Genomic DNA, 10,644 nt, shown 5'->3' on the forward strand with positions numbered 1-10,644 from the left:
GGGGTCTTATATTCCATTGTTGGCAGGATAAGCACTGAACAGATAAAACTATATAAAAGACGAACATAAACCAGGTGTGATGGATGTTACACACCTGTAATCCCAACACTCAGGAGGACTGAGGTGGGAGGATCTCAGCTCAAGGCCAGCCTGGGAGACCCTGCCTCCAAAAAAAGGGAAAAAAAAAAAAGTAAGTTAGGTGGCCACAACTGCTTTGGAGAATAAAAAGTGGAAGGAGGTCAAGTAATGATGGAGACAGGCCACTTGCCCTGAATGGACACAGAGGACCTGGCAAAGGTGACATTGGAGCCAAGAGCTTCAGAAGGTGAGGGACTGAGCCCTCTGGTCACCTGGGGAAAATGAGGGGTCAGGACGGAGGGAGAAACTAGGGCAAAGACAGGAAGGAGCTCCTGTGCTGGGGGGGGTGCGGTGCAGGGGAGTGGACAGAGCGGAGTGGGAGGAGGGGGTTAGATGACGTCAGAGCCATGGAGATGGGTGAGGGACGTAGGGAATTGTCCTTCTGATCACGGCACCTCCAAACCCCCGAGCGGCTCCTCGGGTTTGGACTCCAGGGTACTCCTCGTGCATGTGTAATATAAACCCTAGCGCAACATTCCGCCCCCCCCCCCGCCACCGCCCCCCCCCATACGCACATGGGTCCCTGCACAGTGACCTCCAGGTCTAGCTACCCAGAACCTCAGGGGTTCCTGGATATCCCAGCCAAGGACCCTCAAACTCGTGAGAATGACCTCCATCATTTGAAGAAGGCAGCCTGTCCCCCAAACTGCCCTCTAACTCCTCTTGGGTGTCTGGGGGTGACCTTTCCCAGACTCAGAAACTGAAAGATCCCCAGAGTCTGGCGGACTCCAAGACTCCCAGACCACCTGCCCCGGGGCCCATCTAACCGCGCGCGGTCCCTGCGCCACAGGAGAGGCCGGTGCACGGGCGCCTCCCGGGCCGCTGCGGCAAAGGCTGGGCGGCCGCGCCCTCCCCCCGCGGTGATTCATCCCGCCCCCTCCCTCCCCTCCCTCCTCCCTCCCCAGGCCGCCACCGCCGCTGCAGTGCGCAGGAGACCGCGGTCCGCGCCCAGCGCGCCGGGGCCGGAGCGGGGCCGGGGTCGGGGCACCTGGCGGATGCGCCCGGCTGCGCGCGCCAGCGCAGCAGCCCGAGCAGCGGCCGCCGCCCGCGCGGCGGGGATGCCCGGACGCCGGGCCCCGGGGCTGGGCCCCCGGCGGTAACCGGAGCGGGGGGGCCGCGCCCCCCCTCCTCCCCCCTCGCCGGTCCCAGAGCCGCAGCTGCTGCGCCCGCGCGCTCCTGGGGACATTCTAACCGCCGCCGGTCCCGCCGCCTCTCGCCCCGCTATTAATACCGGCCGGCGGCCCGGGAGCGGGGCGCGGCGTGCGCAGCGCGGCCATGGGGACGCTGCTGGCCTTGGTGGTCGGCGCGGCACTGGGTGAGTGCGCGGGGCGCGCGCGGCTGGGACCGCAGCGGGGGCGCTGGCGGGGCGGCGGGATTCGCGCTCGAGACTCCCGGCGACCGCGACCCGGCTGCCCCCTGCCTATCCCCCGGCCCCGCGAAGTCCGCTTCAGAAGTTGTGCGCACAGGGCGCGGGGCTCGTGAGGGTGGTGGAGGTGCCGGGGACAAGAGCGGGCGGGCGGGCGCAGGTCGGCACGGCCTCGAGGCTGCGGGCGCCCAGCTGGGGGCGAGGAAACGCGGAGTCAGCTGCTCCCAGAGCCCCGCAGGCTGCAATGTGACACCCACAGCCGCGGGAGGGGTTGAGGGAAGGAGGCGCCGGAGCCTGGGACAGGAGAGACCGAGTGACCGGGAGAGATGGAGACGGGAAGGAGGGACGAGAGACAGAGAAGGACTCCGTTGGGAGACTGGGAATGTGGGAGACAGAGACCTAGAAAGGGACAGTGGAGCGAGAAAGAGAGAGAGAGAAAGAGAGAAGAAGAAGAGAAGAGAGAGAGTTAAGAGTGTGAGAGAGAGAGAGAGAGAGAGAGAGAGAGAGAGAGAAAAGAAGAAGAAGAAGAAGAGAAGAGAGAGAGTTAAGAGTGTGAGAGAGAGAGAGAGAGAGAGAGAGAGAGAGAGAGAGAAAAGAAGAAGAAGAAGAAGAGAAGAGAGAGAGTTAAGAGTGTGAGAGAGAGAGAGAGAGAGAGAGAAACTTGCGAGAGGCAGAAAGAGCTGGAGAGGTGAGGGAGGGAGATAGAGACAAGTAGGCCCAGGGAGAGAATGCTGGATGGAGCTTAAAGGTGGAGAGAGAAACCCAGAGCACAAAGTGGTGGGACCTTCAGAGAGACACCAGATAGGAATAAAGATGGGAGAGAGGGGGGCAGAGGAGCTGGGGGAAATTGAAATAGACAGTGATGGGAGCAGGTGGCGGGGGAAGCGCTGAAGATTAAGAGAGGAGTTTGTGAACAGTTAAAGACCCAGAGCTGGAGCTGGAGACACCGCAGTAGCTGGTGATCCTGAGAGGCAGGAAGAAGATGGCAGGTGAAGTAAGGATCCAAAAAGCCTGTAGTCCAGTGATGGTGCAAAGGCCCTGAGGCAGGGAAGAGATTTTAGAAGCAACTAGGTGAGACAAAGATCTGGAGGTGAGGGAGCCTGAGGAGGATAGAGGGGAGGTTAGGGAAGATGGATCACCTAGGGGCTTGTGGGAGTAGGAAGAAGGGCTGGAGTCAGGTCTGCTCCCCCCCTTCCAAAACTTTCCCTTTTCTCAACCCATGGCTAGTTTTGCTGGCCAGTTTAAGTGTGACTCTGACACCTTGAACTTCTAAAGCAGCTGGAATTCTAGTCCCACCACCTAGATGCTTTGGTACCTTGACCAAGTGACCTTCAGAGAAAGGGGTCCTCAGGAAGCAAAGTCTGAATTCTGGCCATGTTGGGAGCTGTTTCCTGGGGCCGCCTATGTGCTCAGTTTCTGCCCAGTTGCGGGAAACAGGTGATCATTTCTTTCACATGACAGAGAGAGGGAAACTGAGGCTCAGAAGCAACGAGAGACTTGCCAGGGTCATGCAGCAGTGAGCAGGAGGCAGGGCCAGGCCTGGCATCCAGCTCCATCCATTTGTAATAACCACAGAGGGGAACAGATGGGTTTCCAGGGACCTACAAGTCAACAGCCAGTAAGGTTGGCATCGCCTGGGGTGATGGGTGCCTCGCTTGACCTGAGCCCACTGTCCCCACAGTGTCCTCAGCCCGGGGGGGCTGCGTGGAAGTGGACTCGGAGACTGAGGCCGTGTATGGGATGACCTTCAAAATTCTGTGCATCTCTTGCAAGCGGCGCAGTGAGACCAGCGCCGAGACCTTCACAGAGTGGACCTTCCGCCAGAAGGGCACAGAGGAGTTTGTGAAGGTGCGTGAGCAGGGGTCTGGATGGGGGAACAGGAGGGCTGGATGTCAAGGTGGAGGGGTTGTTTGCTGGTTTGTTGTAATAATGTAGTTCTGATTGATGACCTGAATTAAATTCTGGCTACACCACTGGCCAGCTGGTGACCTTGGGCAAGTCTCGAGCCCCTCTGAGCCTCATTTTCCTCTTCTGAAAGATGGGGAGCGGTGTCTCTACTCTCTACTCCATAGGTTTGTGTGTGGGAGATGAATGAGTTAATGCAGTTGGTACGTGACTGGCTCAAAATAAATGTCACTGCAATTGTTTTGGCAGCAGCAAAAATTTCTCAGATAGTCATCACGGCGCGAAAGCATAACTTTTCTTACGTCCTTCACACAGTGTATTTTGAATTGCATATGGCAGCTCACTGGCAACTTACCATCTTGCTGGAGACTTGGGGTCCCCAGCAGCTGGGGTCAGGCTGTCCTGTCCCCTGCCTGAGGAATGTGTCTGGTGGCTGGAGAAAAATTGCAGAGAATGAGGGCTGGGAAGGCCAAGTGGGGCTTGTGTGTGTCTTAGGGCTAGATGCAAAGGTAGGGTCTGGGATGGTCCCAAGCTTGATGTCAGCCCCACTGTGCCCTCCCTGCCTTGAGGTCAAGATGCCTGCACCCACGTGTGCGCCATCTGTGCCTGTGCGGGTCAGGACAGGGAAAAGATCAGGGTCAGGTGTGGGGGAAACAGGCCCAGGCAATGACCTGTACCCCACTCCCTTGCCCCGGCCACCCCAAGATCCTGCGTTATGAGAACGAGGTGCTGCAGCTGGAGGAGGATGAGCGTTTCGAGGGCCGTGTAGTGTGGAATGGAAGCCGGGGCACCAAGGATCTGCAGGACCTGTCCATCTTCATCACCAATGTCACCTACAACCATTCGGGTGACTACGAGTGCCACGTCTACCGCCTGCTGTTCTTCGATAACTATGAGCACAACACCAGCGTCGTCAAGAAGATCCACCTTGAGGTGGTAGACAAAGGTGAGTTGGGCCCTGTCTGTCCCTTTGCCAGATGGAGGGACAGATGGCAGGTCAGGGACAGGCTGGCTCCATGCCTGGGCTGGCCAGCAGCTCTCAGGAGTAGGGGAAGCGGGTTTCCTCCCATTCCAGATCTGCCCCCATGGACACTGTGAGTGGAAAACCTGGCTTGTTACCTGTGCTCTGTCACCTCTGGCAGGCTCCTTTCTTGTCTCTGAGGCTCAGGGCTGTGCTGTGAGAGACCAGGATGATAATGGCATCTACCACCCGGGGTGTCATTTTAGCCATTCTTACGTCTTGGGAGGTCATGGGAACTGAGCACAATGCTGGGTACCAGCTGCTGTCACATGCCCGGCTCACAGCAGGGCCTCGGACATAAGAACCTCAGCAATGATTGTCAAGTGGTCTTTGCCCTCTCTCCCTCTGTCCTGGCCAAGTGTGTCACCCAGAGCCCAGCTCCCCGAATCCCACTGTGCACCCAGGCATCTTATCACCAGCACAGCCAGACATGGCAAACCTGGGAGGGGGTGCCCCATTTCTGACAGGCGTGTGCTGCAGGCCTAGGGGCCACACTGGGAGCAGCATTGGGAGGAGGGGTCTGCAGCCTTCCTGAGCCATCCCAGCATTTTGCCTGTCTTGGATCCCTGCTTTGAAGGACCTCCACCCCTTTCTGGCCCATCTTCTGATTGGCATAAATTGGAATTTTCCAAGGCCCTATGGTTCCTTGGCTTAGAGAATCAGGGAGCTATTCCAGGCCTGGAGCCAACAAAGAGCCCTGGCAAGCGCATCCCACGGGGCCTGCAGCACACAGAATCCTGGACAGTATGCGTTGCCCTGCTTTGCCGAGAGACAGGTGCTGGCCTTAGACATCCTGGGAAGGCCCTCACAGAACCTCCCAGCCACTTCCAGGGGAGAGACACTTCTTACTATCTCCATTTTACAGGTGAGGACACTAAGGTTCAGGAGGCTCGGAGCATGTGGCCATCTCATAACAGGGACCTAGATTTGAACCCAGCCCTGCCTAGGTGGTGGCCATTTCTGGTTTTGGTAGGGATCACTGTACAGGTGTCAGCCAGAGCCTGTGGGGTTCTTTGTAGAATTAGCACTTTTTTCTGTTTCTTACCACCATAGCACAGAAAGAAGGCAATTCAGAAGGCGTGTCTGAGCCAGTGGGTAGAGTATATCACTGTGCTGGGTGGGTGGTCAGCCATCCCTGTCCTCACGAGTGAGGGGTCAAAGTAGAACCACTGTGACAAAGATGCCCAGACACTGGGCTCCACTAAACCTGGCTTTTTCCTCTCTCACCAACCAGGGCTGGGCGACTCTAGGGTGCTGTCACCCGGTTCTCTGTCTAATTACTGGGCACCTGCTCACGGTGCTCCTTGGCATATCGGAGGCCAACGAGCTCAGGCTGTCCGTGACCTGTGAGCCTAACTCCCTGTCACATCGTCTAACGTCTTATGCCACCTCCAGAGATGAATTTCGAGCAATATTTATCACAGTGCAAAGCTCCTTCTGCTGCCTTCCAGAGTCTGTGTTTTCAGCATTACCTCTTATAACCTAGTGTTTTCTATCCACCACAGGAGAGTAGATGGATAGATAGATAGATAGATTGACAGATAGATAGATAGATAGATAGATAATAGATAGATAGATCCTTTTTAGCAGTACCCACCATAGTATTTTATTTATTTATTTTGGGGTTTTTTTGTTATTGGTGGTGGTGGTGGTGTTTTTTCAGTACTTGGGGATGAAACCCAGGGCCTAGCACGTGCTAGGCAAGTCTTCTACCACTGAGCCCCACTCCAAACACTAGGAGGTTTTTCAAGACAGGGTCTCACTGTGGAGCCCAGGCTAGCCTCAAAATGGCAGTCCACCTGCCTTTGCCTCCCCAGTGCTGGGATTACAGGTGTACACCACCAACCACATCCATGATATTTAGGATATTACTCTTATCCACTGTGTTACTGCATTTTCTGCCTCACACGTCAGTCTGTGCTACCTCCTGCTGGTGATCCTTAAGGTTGGACTGAGTCGTGTCCAAAAGGGGGCAACTGGTGTGAGTGGTGTGGATACCCCGACCTGGAGAGGTGTAGAAAATGTAGGAAGTAGCTGGGGTGGACCAACGGAGGTGGGGGAAGACAGATGGGGACAATCATGATACACAGTAGCAGTGTCTGAGGCTGAGGAGCCATGCCACCTGCAGAGGTGCCTCTGGGCTTTCAAGTCTGGAAGCTGCCTGTGTGGGTAGGGCAGGCAAAGCTCTTAGAAGGGCTCCCCAGGAAAGGTGCTACCGGTCCTCTGTGCCTCAGCTCTCATTGTGACATGGGGTCCCTGGTGGTCCTGCCTCCCCAAATGGAGGCTGGGCTCATGGTAGCTGCGCTTGGATCGGTGGCTCTTTCCGAGGTTCACTCTGGTCACAGGAGGAGCTCAGCCAGCCCCTGCAGTCACCTATGCTAGGGGTTGACTCCTGACTCAGAGTCCAGCCCTGGCTGTATATTCTTGGCCCTGCACCATCCCCCTGGACCTGAGTGTACATCTGGAAAACAGGCTACAGATCTGTGCCTATCATCGTCCTAATCCAATTAGGAGAGCAGAGATCTTGCTCTTCTAAATCCACTTGGATGTTGAGTTCCAGGGAAAGAGTGAGAATTCTGACGATGCAGCCGTACCTAACTCAGTGTGGTTCCCGACTGTGGGGAACCTGGACCGTCCTATCCTTGCGGCTGTTCTGAGGAGTCAGCAAGATGCTCAGGTGGAGAGCTTACCACAGAGCCTGGCTGAGAGTGGCCTCCCCACCGTGTGCGATGCATGTGCGATGCGTGTGCGATTAGTACTATCTGCTGAATGAGCACGTGAACAAATGAACGAGTGAGTGAATGAATGAATGAGCAAACGAGTGAGTGAGTGAATAAATGAACAGATGAACAAGTGAGTGAATGAATGAGTGAACAAATGATTGAGTGGCTGAGTGAATGAATGAATGACCAAATGAGTGAGTTAATGAATGAATGAATGAATGAGTAAATGGACGAATGAATGAGTGAGTGAATGAATGAGCGAATGGATGAATGAATGAGTGAAAGAATGAGCAACTGAGTGAATGAAAGAATGAGCCATAGGGTCCCATGCCATCTCCTCCTGCCGGGAAGCGGGGAGGGGAGCACTCAGGCACGGCTCAGTGTGGCTGAGTGCACCCCTCCTTCACTCAGGCCCAGGAAGCATCAGTACCAGCAGCAGAAAGAGCCCAGCCCACAGGGGCAAGCAACCCCACAAGGACGGCCGCAGGAGAAGTGAGATCCTGACCATTGGTCATCGGAGGGTGTGCAGGATGCACACCTGTGAAATCTGGATGAGGAGGCAGCCACAGTGCCCTTTGCCCCTGGCCCCCTGGCTGGATCCACATCCTTTAGGGTTTAAATTTAGCCTCAGAGAGAGGAAGCTGGTGGTGGGGAGGGCCAGTGCTGTGGAAAGTCTGTAGGGTTTCTGGAAAACAGCCGGCACTCCGGCAGTGTTGGCTTGCAGCTCATCCAGCAGGATACATTTCCTCTCCTCTGCCTTGCGGTGAGAAGCCAGGAGTACCAACGCTGTCACTTTGTGGGGTGGGGGGTGGGCGGGATGAGGCTCAGATAGGTAGACTCATATGTCTAAGATTGCACAGCTAGGAAGAGACAGAGCCAGTTCCAGCACAAGCAGCCTGGGCCTGGAACCTGCTACCCCTCGTCATAACAATAGTCTGTACTGAGTGCAGTACAGAATAGGGTCAGGCCCTATTCTGAGGATTTCTATAGCTTATTTAATTCTCAAAACCCCGTGGAGGAGATATTGTGGTTATTGACTTTTTCCAGAGGCCCAGAAAGGTTGCGTCACTTGCCCAAGATCACACAGCTGGCAAGTCTCAGAGCCAGGATTTTTTGATTATAAAATTAAACCTTGCAGGCACATGCTGGCCGGGCCTCCTGAACGTCACAGACATGCATGCCTCGAGTTACACAGGGAGGAAGGTTGAGGGAGATTCCCAGGTCTACCCAGGCTGGTTGTTAATAATCAGGATGACACTGATGACTGTGGGAAGGCAGCAGGATTGTCCTATTTGTGACCCAGGCCCAGAGAAGTCGAGCCACTTGACCAGGCTCACGCGGCAAGCATGTCGCACTCTCGGGCTGTCATGTCTCCTGAGCTTGGGCCTCGTCTGTCCCCTTAACCCTGCCTGGTCCCCACAGCCAACAGAGACATGGCGTCCATAGTGTCTGAGATCATGATGTACGTGCTCATCGTGGTGTTGACCATTTGGCTCGTGGCAGAGATGGTATACTGCTACAAGAAGATTGCTGCTGCCACGGAGGCCGCTGCTCAAGAGAACGCGTGAGCGGGGCAGACAGGGAGGGCCCAGGCCACCCAGGGCACCCCCAGATCTCCGGGCGCACGTGAGCTGAGCGGGGAGGGTCGGGGAAGCAGGGGGGCACCCGGGGTGCCATCTGTCAGTCTGTGCAGAGAGGAGATACAGGAGCTGGCTGCAGCTGGGGAGACAGAGGTCAGAGGTTGAGTCACTTGTCCAACATCACGTTCAGACTCAAGCTGGGCTGAGGCCCAGGAGTCCAGCCTATGGCCCCCTCCTCTCTCTAACTCCAGTGCCCTGTGAACCTCGGACAGAGACCCCAACTTTCCCCACTCTCCTGAGGTTTGGGCTTGGGCTTGACCAGTGATGGGGTCACTGTACACCCGGCCTTTTCTCCCACAGCTCGGAATACCTGGCCATCACCTCAGAGAGCAAAGAGAACTGTACTGGCGTCCAGGTGGCCGAATAGCTCTGGTAAGGCAGATGGGCAGGGGCTGGGGGCACCTGGGAGGGCTTCAGGCACTAGGTCCCTGATTCCCTTCTCTCTCCCTGCCCGTTAGGCCCTGGGCTCCGCCTCAAGGGGATGAGCCAGCCCTAATGGGGACCATCTGGGTACTGCCTGCCCCCAATGGGGGTTGGCCATTCTTGGAACTCTGCAAGCCTCAGAGGCCTGCCAAGGAGCCGCTGGGGTGGGAAGGCAGGAGGATTGGCTCGGCTCAGACTCCTCACCCAGCCTTCTTCCTCCTGAACCCCATCGCCCACCCACCGCCATGCATGATGGGTAAAGCAATACTGCCGCTGCCCCCAGCCCCTGCTTCTGCTGCCTGTTTGGGGGAGGGGGCGGTGAGGTGGGGGCAGCGGCTCCGCACCCCTCTTCTTGCTGATTTGCACACATTGGCCACTTCAGACACGCTCTGCTGGGCCAGCCCCTCCCCACACCATCCCTGCCCAGCGGGGAGGGTCATAATGGCCTGGAACAGTTTGGGGCAGGAGGTTCTGGACCCATCCTGGACTCCCGGGCATCATCTCACCCCACCCACCCCTGCTTCCTCCGGCTGGACCTGGGGTCCCCTTCCCGTGATGCACTTTTGCCCTGGCCCAACCCCACCCTCTCTCACCAGCCTTGGACTGTGGCCACTTCGGAAGGGGCCCATTCTGCCTCGTCTCTCTTTACAGAAGTAGTTTTGTTCATGAAATAAAGACTATTGGACTTGATTCGCCGTCTCTCTTGTGAGCACCCTCTATGTCATGCCTCCAAATCCAAGGGTCTCAATTTTTTGGGGACCCTCCCTTCCAGCAGGCAGTGGGGCCTCCACCATGTATTTGGGGTCACAACAGAGAACCACAAAGCCTGCCCGTGCTATGGGGGAAGAGGAAGCAAGCAGATGCTAGGTCTAGGAATTCTGTGAGGTTTTCTGTGCTCTTGAAATGTGGGTCTTTCTGGAGGGGTAAAGTTGGTGACAGAGAGGGAAGGTGGACTGGAAAGAGATTAGGGCCAGGCCCCAAGCCAGGTTAAGCCAGTGCCTGCCCCCTGCAAGGCTGCCGGTCTGTGGGTGGAGGAGGACGGCACGCATGAGTGAGCAAGTGGGTGTGACTGTGCAGAGGACAGCGGGTCTGGGGTAAGCAGCCGTGGTCTGTGTTGGGTGCGAGACTGACCACAGGCAGGTGTCTGATGGCCACCCTGGCGTGTTTGGGTGTTTATCTGGCAGGGGTCTGACATGGATGACTCTTGACCATTGGGACAGTGTGTATCTGCCTCTGGACACTTCCGGCTACTTGGCCTGGGCCTCAGCACTCAGTGTTACCTTTTCCGGGCCAACTCCCCCCCTCCCCCTAGGAAGGACTCTCTGGGCTCCAGAGGTCACTGCAGCAGGCAGGCGACGAGGCTGCCAAAGCAAACCAGCCCCCGTGACTTGTAGGAAGGCAGCTGGGGGAGGGGGTGGGGGAGGAAGA

At 56.7% G+C, this 10,644-nt stretch overlaps 1 protein-coding gene across 1 annotated transcript; it reads left to right on the top strand.

Annotated features, from left to right (window-relative positions):
• Positions 1 to 1,233: 1,233 nt before the first annotated feature.
• Positions 1,234 to 9,906, top strand: Scn1b (sodium voltage-gated channel beta subunit 1). The gene is made up of 6 exons (XM_020176578.2): positions 1,234 to 1,453; positions 3,186 to 3,352; positions 4,115 to 4,355; positions 8,576 to 8,717; positions 9,094 to 9,165; positions 9,252 to 9,906. The coding sequence occupies exons 1-5, from the start codon at positions 1,414 to 1,416 to the stop codon at positions 9,158 to 9,160; spliced, it is 657 nt and encodes a 218-aa protein (XP_020032167.1). The 5' UTR covers positions 1,234 to 1,413; the 3' UTR covers positions 9,161 to 9,165; positions 9,252 to 9,906.
• Positions 9,907 to 10,644: the final 738 nt, after the last annotated feature.

This window comes from Castor canadensis, chromosome 16 (assembly GCF_047511655.1).
Source record: "Castor canadensis chromosome 16, mCasCan1.hap1v2, whole genome shotgun sequence".
Classification (NCBI taxonomy): Eukaryota; Metazoa; Chordata; class Mammalia; order Rodentia; family Castoridae; genus Castor; species Castor canadensis.

Excerpts from the sequence above, each read along its gene's own strand:
- Scn1b (XM_020176578.2), top strand. The coding sequence starts at position 1,414 with ATGGGGACGCTGCTGGCCTTGGTGGTCGGCGCGGCACTGG. Across the intron at positions 1,454-3,185 it reads GGTGGTCGGCGCGGCACTGG|TGTCCTCAGCCCGGGGGGGC; the intron begins GTGAGTGCGCGG and ends CTGTCCCCACAG. Across the intron at positions 4,356-8,575 it reads CCTTGAGGTGGTAGACAAAG|CCAACAGAGACATGGCGTCC; the intron begins GTGAGTTGGGCC and ends TGGTCCCCACAG.